General features: G+C 46.4%; 1 protein-coding gene across 6 annotated transcripts in view; it reads right to left on the bottom strand.

Annotated features, from left to right (window-relative positions):
• LOC138661782 (cytochrome P450 2A13-like) overlaps nt 1–14482 on the bottom strand; it is a 117897-nt gene that overhangs the window by 56139 nt on the left and 47276 nt on the right. For all 6 annotated transcript variants that reach the window (XM_069746698.1, XM_069746699.1, XM_069746695.1 and 3 more), the window contains exon 5: nt 12938–13098. In XM_069746698.1, the coding sequence (XP_069602799.1) occupies nt 12938–13098 (161 nt within the window). The remainder of the gene's footprint in view (nt 1–12937; nt 13099–14482) is intronic.

Raw genomic sequence — 14482 nt, 5'->3', positions numbered from 1 at the left:
GTCAGTATCCACCAGGCAGAAAGGCAGCATTTCTGTGGCCAACAAATTCAAGGTTGTGGAGTTCATCCTCTTAGCTTTGTCATGTGTAGGAGGAAACAATCTTTTTCGCGATCACAACTGCGGAACCGTGGGATGGCTGCGGTGATGTGAGAGTACGGAGCGTGACTTGATCGGGTAAAGAACGTGAGGTTCTATGGTCAAAGACCTGCATCTCACTAGGTGGCACAGTAACAGAGGAGGAGGAAGAAGCAGCAGTGGCAATTGATTGGGCGGCTGATGGTGGTTGATGTCTGCTGGTCCGGATTTTTGTGCAGTGGAATTCCCACACTAAAGCATGTTGATTGCACATGTGAAGGTTCATATATCTAGTAGTCAAATTATTGCAGTTTTTACCTCGACTCAGTTTTTTTTTTTTTTTTGCAAAGTTGGCACATTTTGTGAGTTGGCTCATCCTTTGCATTGTCAAAAAAGGCCCAGCTGCATCACTACGTGTCTGCGACGGATGGCTCAACATAATCTCCTTGTCTTCCTCCTCAGATGACATAATCAGCTACTCAGCTGTATGGCCAACTGGGATCTAACACCTCATCATCCTCTCTGTTATCACATTCCTGGCGATTGGAGATACTCTCCTCCTCTTTTTGCCCTGACAGCACAGTAGAGTCCGCGTGAGCCTCAGATATCTGAGTATCATCAGGATCAAGGAAAATGGAAAAAAATTGGAGTCTGGCTCAACATGACTGGATTTTCCTTTTCCTTTTATTTTTCAAAAGAAAATATAGTGCATACAAAAGAAAAATTTACATGGTTGACATGACCCAGTCGATGCGTTTTGACTGCACTAGGCAGTAGTACTCATTTCTTTAATCATCAGGATCACCTTCCCCCCAGAGGTTAACGTCTGATGACGAGGGTCAAGATGCTGTGGAGACTGTACTTTTTCCTGCCCTAGATCCAAGCTAAAACAATTTTGGACATTAATGCAGATTTCGTCATCTTGACTCTGCAAAGCTTTTGAGTGCACTTCTGGTGAACATGGCATAAAATCTGTGAACAGCTCTTCAGAATCACCCCTCTGTGGTTCCGTACTGTCAGCTGAACATTTGGATAGTTGGGAAGCAAGGGAAATTTGGGTGCCCCATCTGTGGACTGTACTGGGTGTGATGTTGAGGTGCATGGCCATGCAGCTCCAATTGGTTCACCAGGAAGGTCCTGAAGAGCTGCAAATATAAAAGGTTCGCATGGCCATGAGCTAGTATCATTTGTGTTTTGTGCTTGTCGCCAGTAATACTCTGCCACTCAGGCTACACGTGGAGAGTGTCCGTTAGCCATGGGAAATTTTCCCACAGAGCAGGCAGAGGTGGGATTCATTATTTCTCTTCTGTCGGACAGGGCATTGGAGTGGGCAATGCCGCTATGGGAGCGCGACGATCATGTAGTGCAGAGTGCTCCTCGGTTTTTGAGCACTCTGAAACAGGTCTTTTTAGGATCTCGAGTCACACATGATACGGTGCTCCAACTGCTGGCATTGACTCAGGGTTTGTCCATGGTTAGCCATTCAGTCCATTTCCGGACTTAAGCATCCAAGCTGGAGTGGTCGGATAAAATCCCGGTGTTTTGGAGGGGGCTGGCTGACCATGTGAAGGACGCTTTGGCCACTAGGGAGATCACTGGAGGAGCTCATAGCAGTATCAACTCGCATTGACCTTCAATTTAATGATCGAAGGTTGGAGCGAGCCCTGTGTAGGCAGAGGTTTCGTTTGGCTCCCACCTTCGCCAAACCTCTGGAATCTCCGGTCCAGGCGTCTGAGTCACATGAGGCCATGGAGGTGTCACGAGCGGGATCTATGTCTCGGACCGCTCGTACACTTAAGGTCTGTCATATTTGCTGGCAGTCAGGACACCTTGCCTCCAAGTATTCTCAGCAGTCAGGAAAATGTCAGCGTCTAGTGGTAGTCGGAGGAGGTACACTAGACACGGTGACGTTTCCTCCAAATTGTCCTTCGAGGGGACAATTACCATAGGCCCGTCCACTCTTATGGGAGAGCTTTACGTGGACTCCAGGGCGGATGGCAATTTTATGTCATCTGCTTTCGCCCAAAGACACGCAATACCCCTGGTAATGCTCACCAAACCTGGGACCGTTCAAGTGGTAAATGGGTCGACACTACCCTCACAGATTACACACCAAACCATTCCATTCACTCTTTCCATGTCTACATCTCATCAGGAGATTATTTCCCCACTTGTCATTCCCGAGGGAATTGATGAGGTCCTGTTGGGGATACCTTTCCTACTCTACCACTCTCCTCATATAGAGTGGTCCTCAGGGAGAATTCTGGAATGGAGTAAATCCTGTGAGGGTAGATGTCTGAGGGAGTGTGTTCAAGTTGCTACAACTGAGTTACCAGCAGATCTTTCCTCTCTCCCCAAGCATTATTGGCCCTATGCGGATGTGCTCTCCAAAAGGGCTTCGGAGACCCTTCCGCCCCACCGCCCCTATGACTGTCCTATTGACCTCTTGCCTGGTGCAGAGCCTCCCTGGGGTTGAGTCTATCCGTTATCTCTTCCAGAGATGGAGGCAATGTCTCAGTAAATCTGAGAGAATCTGGCAAGAGGATTCATTAGGAAGTCAGTGTCACCTGCAAGGGCTGGGTCCTTCTTCGTGCAGAAGAAGAGTGGAGAACTACATGCATGCATAGACTACAGGGGTCTTAACGCCATCACCGTTAAGAATAAGTACCCACTATCTCTGAGATCTGAGCTCTTTGATTGGCTATGGGGAGCAAGGGTATTTACTAAATTAGATCTGCGGGGTGCTTGCAACCTGATTCGCATCCGTGAGGGGGACGAATAGAAGATGGCTTTTAACACCAGGGATGGGCACTATGAATATCTGGGGATGCCCTTCGGGCTCTGTAATGCCCCAGCCGTCTTCCAAGACTTTGTGAACTACATCTTCCAGGATATGCTCACCACCTCGGTCATAGTCTCTCTGGATGATATTCTCATCTACTCTCCAGATATTGACTCCCACCGGAGAGATGTTTGCAGAGTCTTTGACCTCTTACAGGCAAACTCCCTCTATGCCAAGTTGGAGAAGTGTGTTTGAGCAGGAGTCCTTGCCTTTCCTAGGCTATATCATCTCTGCCCAGGGATTGGCTATGGATCCTGCCAAGCTACAGGCTGTGATGGACTGGCAGGAACCCCATTCTCTTAAAGTGGTGCAACGCTTTATGGGGTTCATTAATTACTATTGCCAGTTCATTCCCCGCTTCTCAAATTTGGTAGCTCCCTTGGTTGCCCTCACTAAGAAGGGAACAAACGCGAAATTGTGGTCGGAGGAGGTCTCCAAGGCCTTTCTCGCTATTAAGTCACACTTCGCTAGCGTTCTCATCATACATCGCCCCAATGTAGATAAGCCGTTTATAATGGAGGTGGATGCCTCATCCGTTGGTGCTGGAGCAGTTCTCTTCCAAAAGGATGCTCAAGATCCGAAGCATCCTTGCTTCTTCTTTTCCAAGACCTTCACACCTGCAGAGAGGAATTATTCCATCGGGGAGTTGCTAGCCATGAAGTTGGCTTTCTCAGAGTGGAGACACCTCCTGGAGGGGTCTCTCTTTCCCTTCCAAGTTTTTACAGACCACAAAAATTTGGTGTACTTATAGACAGCCCAGCGGCTATATTCTCGCAAGTCCAGATGGTCCCTGTTCTTCTCCCGGTTCCATTTCACCCTCCATTTTCTCTCCGGGGAGAAGAACATTCCTGCCGATGCTCTCTCCCACTCCGTAGTGTCATTATTGTCTCTTCTGGGAGCCTGAGAACCGTGGCTCCGGTTTCGCTAGAGTCTGTGCCCCCGGGCAAGCCTTTTGTACCATCTAATTTGCGTCCGGAGGTTCTCTCTTGGGCTCATTCGTCCAGGGTGGGTGGACATTTTGGGACCAAGAGGACATTTTAGCTTCTGGAGAGGACATACTGATGGCCGCATAGGGCTCGTGACATTGGGGATTATATTTGGGCGTGTGTCTCCTTCGCCAAGAATTGGTCTCCCTGGCAATGGCCTGCTGGGCTACTTTACCCCCTGCTAGTGGCAGACAGGCCCTGGGAGATAGTCGGGATGGACTTTGTGGTGGGTTTACCTAAGTCTCGTAGCTGCACCATTATCTGAGTAGTCACCGATCATTTTTCTAAAATGGTGCACTTGGTGCCGCTTCCACGGTGTCCTTCTACATGGGCCTTGGCGGCGTTGTTCATAAAACATATCTTCCGTCTACATGGCATGCCTGACAAAATTGTCAGTGACAAGGGTCCCCAGTTCACGTCTCGGTTTTGGAGAGAGCTCTGTCATTTACTCTGCATTGAGCTGAATCTCTCTTCTGCATACCATCCTAAAATGAATGGGTTGGTTGAGAGGGCCACCCAGACTCTGGTGACATACCTGTGACTAGGGTTGAGCAAAATGGGTCGGCCAGATTCAGAAGTCGCCGACTTTTGGCAAAGTCGGGTTTCATGAAACCCGACCCGACCCCTGTGTGGGGTCGGCCATGAGGTCGGCGATCTTCTGATCTGGAATCGGAATTTCGATACCGAGTTCCGATATGTTTAAGATATCGGGAATCGGTATCGGAATTCATATTTAAGTGTAAAATAAAGAATAAAAAAAAAATATTGATATACTCACCCTCGGACGCGCCCTGGTTCTAACCGACAGCCTTCCTTCCTAAGAATGAGCGCCTGAAGGGCTTTCGATGACGTCGCGGCTTGTGATTGGTCGCGTGAGCGGTCACATGGGCGTCACGCGACCAATCACAAGCTGCGACGTCATCTAAGGTCCTTCAGGCGCTAATTCTTAGGGTATGTTCCCACTATGCGGTTTTTACTGCGGAACCGCCGCGATTTTGCCGTTGCGGGTACGCAGCTGTTTTCCATGCAGGGTACAGTACAATGTTACCCTATGGAAAACAAAAACCGCTGTGCCCACATTGCGGAAAATCCCGAAAAAAAACGTGCTGAATTGCTGCGGAAAAAAAGGAGGACCATGTCACTTTTTTGTGCAGAATCGCAGCGATTCTGCACCATAGAAATGCATTGATCCGATTACTTCCCGCATGGGGCTGTGCACACCATGCGGGAAGTAAGCGGATAATGTGCGGATTATACCCGGGGTGGAGGAGAGGAGACTCTTTTCCAGGCCCTGGAACCATATTTGAGTAAAAAAAAAAATAATTAAAATAAAGAAATCATGATATACTCACCTCTGAAGTCTCAGCGCTGCACGCGGCCGTCCGATCTCAGGTTTGCTATGCGACCAGGACCTGCGGTGACGTCGCGGTCACATGACTGTGACGTCACGAAGGTCCTGGTCGCACAGCATCTTTGGAACCGGACCGCCGCCTGCAGCGCCGAGGAGATCGGGACGTCAGAGGGTGAGTATATAATTATTTTATTATTTTTAACATTACTGTTGATGCTGCATATTGCTGCATATGCAGCATCAATAGTAGGGGTAAAATCCCGCAGCGGAACCCGCAGGACAAACCGCGATAAATCTGCAGGGATAACCGCAGCGGGTTTGCCCTGCAGATTTATCAAATCCACTGCGGGAGAACCCGCAGGACAGGACGCAACGTGTGAATGTGGCCTTAGGAAGGAAGCGTCCGAGGGCGCGTCCGAGGGTGAGTATATTCCTAATAGGTATATACTCACCCTTGGACGCGCCCTGGTTCTAACCTGCAGCCTTCCTTCCTAAGAATCCGCGCCTGAAGGACCTTAGATGACGTCGCGGCTTGTGATTGGTCACGTGACACCCATGTGACCGCTCACGCGACCAATCACAAGCCGCGACGTCATCGAAGGTCCTTCAGGCGCTCATTCTTAGGAAGGAAGGCTGCCGGTGAGAACCAGGGCACGTCCGAGGGTAAGTATATCAATATTTTTTATTTTGATTCTTTATTTTACACTTAAATATGGATCCTAGGGCCTGAAGGAGAGTTTCCTCTCCTTCAGACCCTGGGAACCATTAGAAACCCAATGCACTGCATTGGGTTTCATGTTTCGGCCGACCCCGACCCCAACTTTTCTATAGGATCGGCCGATTTCACTCGACCTGACTTTTGAAAAAGTCGGGTTTCGTGAAACCCGACCCGATCCTATAAAAAGAAAAGTCGCTCAACCCTACCTGTGACATTTTGTCTCTGCTAGGCAGGATGACTGGGCATCTTTGCTACCTTGGGCGGAATTTGCTTTGAACAACGCTGTAGCCAACTCCACCGGGCAAGCTCAATTTCTCCTTAATTACGGCCAGCATCTGCGTGTCCCTGTGCTCATGCCGGTGTCATCCATTGATTCCAGGTTGACAGACTGGGAAGTGGAGGCACGTGATATTTGGGACCGCACACAGGATACCATTCGGGCCTCAAAGGAGAGAATGAGGGTTTCTGCTGATGCACACCGGCGCCCCGCTCCAACCTTCGCTCCTGGCGACTTAGTGTGGCTCTCCGCCCGTAACATCAGGCTGCGAGTTGAGTCCACTAAGTTTGCGCCTCGTTACATTGTTCCTTTCAAGGTTCTGGAACAGGTCAACCCTGTGGTCTACCGTTTGGCTATTCCTCCGCACCTTGGTAACACCGACACCTTTCATATTTCCCTCTTAAAGCCTAGCTATTAGTGTTGAGCATTCCGATACCGCAAGTATCGGGTATCGGCCGATACTTGCGGTATCGGAATTCCGATACCGAGATCCGATACTTTTGTGGTATCGGGTATCGGTATCGGATACATAGAGATGTGTAAAATAAAGAATTAAAATAAAAAATATTGATATATTTACCTCTCCGGCGGCCCCTGGTGAGTCCGCGGGTAACCGGCAGGCTTCGTTGTTCAAAATCAGCGCTTTTAGGACCTGAGAATCACGTCCCGGCTTCTGATTGGTCGCGGGCCGCCCATGTGACCGCCACGCGACCAATCACAAGCCGCGACGTCACCGCAAGCTATTAACGCGCTCATTTTTAAAAATGAGCGCGTTAATGGCTTTCAAAGACGTAGCGGGTTGTGATTGGTCGCGTGGCCGCGACCAATCACAAGCCGCGACGTCACCGCAAGCTATTAACGCGCTCATTTTTAAATCACAAGCCGCTACGTCTTTGAAAGTCATTAACGCGCTCATTTTTCAAAAATGAGCGCGCTAATAGCTTGCGGTGACGTCGCGGCTTGTGATTGGTCGCGTGGCGGTCACATGGGCGGCCCGCGACCAATCAGAAGCCGGGACGTGATTCTCAGGTCCTAAAAGCACTGATTTTGAACAAAGAAGCCTGCCGGTTACCCGCGCTGAGTTCAGGGGCCGCCGGAGAGGTAAATATATCAATATTTTTTATTTTAAGTCTTTATTTTACACATCCCTATGGATCCCAGGGCCTGAAGGAGAGTTTCCTCTCCTTCAGACCCTGGGAACCATGAGAATACCTTCCGATACTTGATGTCCCATTGACTTGTATTGGTATCGGATATCGGTATCGGCGATATCCGATATTTTTCGGGTATCGTCCGATACTATCCGATACTGATACTTTCAAGTATCGGACGGTATCGCTCAACACTACTAGCTATATGTCCCAGTTTTCCAAGTCATCTGCCGGGACATTGAGTTCATCCACGGATGAGTACGAGGTGAACTCTATCTTGGGGTGTAAGGTGGTACATGGCAAAAAATACTATCTGGTGGACTAGAAGTGGCATGGCCCAGAGGACGGAACCTGCGAACCTGTAGAGCTCATTCAGGCTCCGCTGCTCATTGCAGCCTTTGAGCGTAGCGAGGCTCAAGGAGGAGGGGCCCCTAGGAGGGGGTAATGTTAGGTGGCGAGTTCCCACCACTGCACAGGGGAATCTTGAATCATGTCTGCTGCAGTCTCCCATTCTCCTCCAGCCGCAGTGGAACCTGCTCAGCGGAGACGTCGGTCCCAGTGTCTGGCTCAGACTGATACTGTGCGAATGGTTACTGCTGCCTTTCCCGGCTCTGCCTTTGTAACCAGCACTGGTCAGCGGCAAGCAGGCTTTTCTGGGACTAAGTCCTGCTTTTAACATACTGAGCATGCCCTCAGGAGGACCTCTCATTGGAGGTTGGGGGTCACACGCTCAGGCCCTGTAGCAGCTCCAATTGGTTCACCAGGAAGGTCCTGAAGAACTGCAACTATAAATGGTTCGCATGGCCATGCGCTAGTATCATTTGTGCTTTGTGCTTGTCGCCAGTAATACTCTACCACTCAGGCTACACATGGAGAGTGTCCATTAGCCGTGGGAAATTACATAGGCAGGCAGCTAGCGTCAGTGATGGCAATTAGTCGCATGGCTTAGCATCTGGTTCTTTCATGTGTGCGGTTAGCACAGAAGAGTTCCAGAGCAAGCACAACCCTAGTTAGGGTTTTAGTCCCACTAATTATTTCACGACTCCGTGAAGCAACAGGGTTTGTGTTGATACTATTGTACCACCATATAGGGCCGCCATTTCTCTAGCAGCAGGCTTCACTCCTGCACGGTGGAGCTTGGGCTGCGAACGCACCTATAATAACTCATATACTTATTGTTAGGTTTGGTGGAATGCATCAAGTATAAATATATGTAATAATAGGTGTGTTCGCAACCCGGGGTCCACCGTGCAGAAGAGAAACCTTCTGCTAGCAATTGGCGGCACGATATGGCGTCATTAGCTAACTCTGTTACTTCACAGAATCGCTAGGATAGGGAAACGCTGTGCCCTGTTAATCTCACAGAGGAACGCAGCTACCAAACAGAGCAAAATTGTGGTCGTGCAGTAAGCATAGCACACAAGCAACTCCTCACCGAAGGTGCCGGTATTCTAGGGGCTTATTTCAGCCAAGACCTGAATCCAAACACACAAAACTCCTCACCGGAGGTCCGGGAATTCTAGGGGCTTATTTCAGCCAACCCTGACCTCATGCAAAGATGACCACACAGTAGCAAGGCTCAAAACATAGGTTGATACTAGCGCATGGCCGTGCGGGCATGCAAACCTTTTATACTTGTAGCAGACAATTACCTTTCTGGTGGTCCAATAGGAGCTGCTACAGGACCTGAGCAAGTGACCCCAGACCTCCAATGGGAGGTCGTCCCATGGGCATGCTCAGTATGGGAAAAGCGGGACTTAGTCCCAGAAAGACCTGCTTGCTGCTGAACATTGCTGGCTACAATGACAGAGCCGGCAAGGGCAGTAGTAACCAGTCATCCAGTATCAGCCTGAGCCAGACGCTGAGACCGACGTCTCCGCTGAGCAGGCTCCACTGCGGCTGGAGAAGGATGGGACACCGCAGCAGACATGATTCGAGATTCCCCTTGTGCAGCAGCGGGAACTCGACATCTAACACTTACTCGGTGCGTTCCGCCAGCCGTAACACCTCCTAACTTTTATCAAGATGAACAAGTCATGGATCTCCAAGGACTTTGCACCCCAATCGCAGACTGTACAGACTAGATGATATTGCATTTTTTTTAGTGTGATGCATTAATATCTCTGCGATATCTTTAGTGTGGCTTCTGCAGCTGTTGTGGCTGCTGCTGCTGATGTTAACACAAATTTGTGGAAATGTGAAGAGTCATGATTGGTCTACATCTGCTAGGTTAGCTGTAGCGCAAGACGTCTCGGTCCCAATTATACTATTTTTATTCTCATGACAGTTATTCCACTTTGGTGCTGTAAGGCCCTCATTTCTTTAAATGTGAACACTCCTTGTTGGGTGTCCATCTACTGTATTGGGTGTAGTGAAAGGCCTGTCAGTCCCTATTATACTATTTCTACTGTAGTGAAATTGATGCCACGTTGGTGTCTGCCAATATTTTTGGAAATGTGAACAATCTTGTTTGATCTCCATCATGTGTGTTACCTGTAGCAGTAGGCCTCCGAGTCTGTCAGGCCTCCACTTCCTTGCACTCAACTACCCGTGCTACTATCCTTACATTTTTCTGAAAAAGGTCATCTAGAAAACTGACACTTGTGCCACCTGGGTGTGGCTCAGCATGAAAGCAGGCAGAGGTGTTGCATGTGGTATCAAGGCTCCCAGAAAATTGGCCCTACACCGATCCCTCACCCACCTCGTCTGTGATACTAAACTGAAAGCTGGTAATGCTGTGTCAGACCCCAATATCTCAGGCCCTGCTGATTGCTGCAGTTCCATGCTGCAGTTTGTACTGCGGGTGAATTGAGGCCACTTTCCTGGTGTCTGGCCCTCATTTGATGGGTTTTGGCAGCATTTTGGGCTGTTATAAGGTGTTGTGCATGCTTTTTTTTTTCTTCCCATTGACATGAATGGTGTTCAGCAATGTTTGATGAATTAATCGATGAATAATGCAAATTCGGTGAACGTAATCCGAACCGAACATTGAAATATTTGCAAATCTCTACCCAGTGGGAATGTTTAGTATGGCCACTTTACCAATTTCTAAACCCCCACCTTGAGGAAGAATTTTACTTCTATCTTCCTCCTATTTTGGGCACATCATTTTGCTGTACTCTTTGAAGTAAAACAATTCCTAGAAATATGGCCTGGTTTACCATACATGTATCATACCTTCACGTTGTGACTCACATTTCCACTTGCAAAACACTTCATTGTCCCTTTTCTGTGTGTCTCACTACCTGAAAATTGGCAAAACCTTTCACCATGACCCAGATGTCCACAAGAAAAGCACATGACTGGTTTGCACTTCATAAAAGGTAACACTACCAACTTTAATAGAGCATACTTGGGCCTCATTATTACATTTCTTTGTATCATTTAGGCACTTTTTTCTGATTTAGAATGATCAGCCTGATTAGTGATAGCCCACCATTATGACTTCCTGCTGCCTTCAGCCTTTCACTGAGCTCTTAATTCTCCCTTTTAAATAGTTAATTCTCTGCCACAATTAGCTAGCTACTAATAAACATTATAATAACAAAACCAGGAAACATGTTGGTCAGAGATGGGGAATTAAGCACTAAATAGTGCAAAAGAACCCAAACCCAAAAAGAAAACCCAACTCCATATCAGATACCAAAAGAGGAGAAGAGAGGAGTGTATAGGTTAAAACAGCAATCATTTATTTTATTAACAATGTATCAAACAACGTGCATACAATGTAAAATATTCAATAAAGTGTATAAGGATAGCAAAAAAGTGGACATCCCCCGGTGTGAGTAGCCAAATAAATGAATACTGTTTTAACCTATACACTCCTCTGTTCTCCTCTTTTGACCACTAATAAACATTGTAGCAGCATTTTTTATCAGATACCTTTAATATTTGAATTTCCTTCCTAATTCAAAACATTTATCTGACATTCCAATTTTTTTTTCTTTGTTCATATCTCCATTTAACATTCAACTTTGCTCTGTAAAATTTCATTCTGCACCTTTAACTTGGAGTACTGCTCTGCTAGCCAACAAGCAGCAAACACTAAAGCACGTTTATTTATATATTTATATAGCGCCATTAATTCCACAGTGAATTACAGACATTATCGTCACTGTCCCCAACGGGGATCACAATATAGATTCCCTATCAGGATGTCTTTGGAGTGTGGGAGAAAATCGGAGAATCTGGAGGAAACCCACGGTAACACGGGGAGAACATACAAACTCCTTGCAGATATCTGCCTTGGTGGGATTTGAACCAACAACCCCAGTGCGGCAAGGCTGCAGTGCTAACCACTGACTGCCCGCATTTCGACATTTTCTTCACTGACCTTGCCTGTGTCACAATATTTCTGGCTTGCAACCATAGATCACCAGATCCCTCCATTTCACTTACAAGCACCTCGATATCCTTCACTCTAGCAATCTTTTCAAGAAGCCTCCATATTTTAGCTTATAACAACAAAACCAATAACCAATAATAAACAAAACCAAACATAACAAAACCAATAACAACAAAACCTATAACAGCAGAGATCTTCTCGAAAACGCACAATTTTGCAATACAATGTAACTAAAACCTTCAACTTACACTACAATTTTATCAACGCCTACAGTTCACAAATAATTCTGGACATAAAAATATACTCAATTATCAATTCAGTATACTCTCCCACCACACCTATTCCCCTCCTGCTCTGGCTCATCATTTTTGTAAGAAATACCATTACCTTCCCCATGCTTTCTTATTGCCATTATGCTGGTACTGGTCGGTCTTAATTTCATCTGTCCAATGCTTTTCGAGAACTGGACTGGATCCCTTAGATGTTTTTTGGCAAAGTCTAATCTGGCCTTTCTATTTTTAAGGGTAATGGTTTGTCACTTGTAGTGAACCCTCTGTATTTGCGCTTATGAAATCTAGACTTATATACTCAAATACTGAAACCACTACTCACTGAAGAGGGTTCTTCACTTGGATGGATGTTTTGAAGGGGTTTTTCTTCATCATGGAAAGCCCATATTGATTATATAACTGTATCTTGAATAGGCGTTGGTAAATAGCTAAAATGCCAAAACTTGTGTCACTGTCCAAATATTTCTGGACCTAACTGTAGCATGAAATAGCATGAAAATAATGAATTTTGGTTAAGAATAAGGAGAGAGAGAGAGAGAGAGAAAGAAAGTGAGAGTAAGACAGAATGAGAGACAATTTTCCAGATCAAAAGTTCAGATCTCCATTTGTTTTCAATGGGATTCAGGTTCTGGTTCAAGTTTCGGCAATAAAGTTTAGGTTGAGTACAAGAACCTGAACTTCCATGGGTCTACTCATCCTTAGTTAAGAACAAAGTTCTTCATGTTACTCCTCTGATCTCAATTACATAACCTTGCTTCAAATTTTGTCAATAGATAAAACAAAATTAGTTGCCTACAGCTGTGTTCCCTAACTTGCTGATTCACCACTTGGGGTCACATATATAGTAACTCTCAGCCTTCAACATCTGAAATCTCCAAATCTCAGACAACCATTGTTATTACCTGCCCAGTTGATGAGTTTAGTATCTTGAAGGATTCTTTCAACATGGCCAATAGACTAAGGAACTTTTCATCTTCGTATTCAAAGCGCTCACCAAAGACAATGGAACAAATTACATTGGCAACCGCCAAGGTCAACAAATAAGTGGGGTCAAAAGAAGAACCTTCAAATAAAAAAAAATTAGTGACACATTTAATGAATTTACCTTAAGCTTAGAAAAGTTGCCACTTACCCTTACTGCAAGATTTTAAATTGTCATGTGCATATGTATTCACCCCTTTTGCTATGAAGCACGTAAAAATTTGCTGGTTCATGCAACTACCTTCATAAGTCGCATGCTTATTGAAGGGAAGTCCACCTGGGTGCAATCTATTTGTCTCATGGTCTGTCAGTATATACACTTTACCTTTTCTAAAAGGCCACAGATGCTTCAACACCATTAAGCAAGAGACACCAATAACTAAACAGTATCATGAAGAACAAAGAGATCTGCAAACAAGTCAGGGACAAAGTTGTTGAGAAGTAGAAGTCAGGGTTGGGTAATAAAAAAAAAATATTCCAATCTGAATATCTCCAGAGCACCATCAAATCCATAATCTTCAAATGGAAAGAACACAATTACACAACAAATCTGCCAAGAGATGGTTGCCCACTAAAACTCTCAGCCCTGGCAAGGAGGGCATTAATCAGAGAGGCACCACAGAGACCAACGATAACCCTGAAGGACCTGCAGAGTTCCCAAGCAGAGACTGGAGCATCTCTCCATATGACCTCAATAAGCCGTACTCTCCATAGAGGTGGCCTTTTTGGAAGAGTGGGCAATAAAACCTTTACTTACACACAAATTGTAAGGCTCACTTTGAGTTTGCCAAGAGACATGAGAGAGACTTTCCAAAAGTATGGAGGAAGGTGCAGTCATCAGATGAGATGAAAATTGAACTTTTTGTCCACCAAGGTAAACACTATATCTGGCACCAAACCAACCCCAAGAACCAAACCACCCCAAGAACATCCCGACAGTTAAAGGGACACTGTCACCTGAATTTGGAGGGAACAATCTTCAGCCATGGAGGTGGGGTTTTTGGGTGTTTGATTCACCCTTTCCTTACCCGCTGGCTGCATGCTGGCTGCAATATTGGATTGAAGTTCATTCTCTGTCCTCCGTAGTACACGCCTGCACAAGGTGCAATCTTGCCTTGCGCAGGCGTGTGCTACGGAGGACAGAGAATGAACTTCAATCCAATATTGCAGCCAGCATGCAGCCAGCGGGTAAGGAAAGGGTGAATCAAACACCCAAAAACCCCGCCTCCTTGGCTGAAGATTGTTCCCTCCAAATTCAGGTGACAGTGTCCCTTTAAACATGGTGGTGGCAGTATCATGCTGTTGGAATGTTTTTCAGCAGCAGGGAAAGGGAAAATGGTTCTAGTCCAGAGTAAGAAGGATGGTGCAAAATACAGGGATATTCTTGAACAAAACTTGTTTCAGTCTGTCATTGATTTGAAACTGGGATAGAGGGTCATATTGCAACAAAACAATGACCCAAAGCA

This window comes from Ranitomeya imitator, chromosome 2 (genome assembly GCF_032444005.1).
Source record: "Ranitomeya imitator isolate aRanImi1 chromosome 2, aRanImi1.pri, whole genome shotgun sequence".
NCBI lineage: Eukaryota > Metazoa > Chordata > Amphibia > Anura > Dendrobatidae > Ranitomeya > Ranitomeya imitator.
Note: the sequence above shows the minus strand (reverse complement) of the source record. Positions and strands in the feature narration are given on the sequence as shown.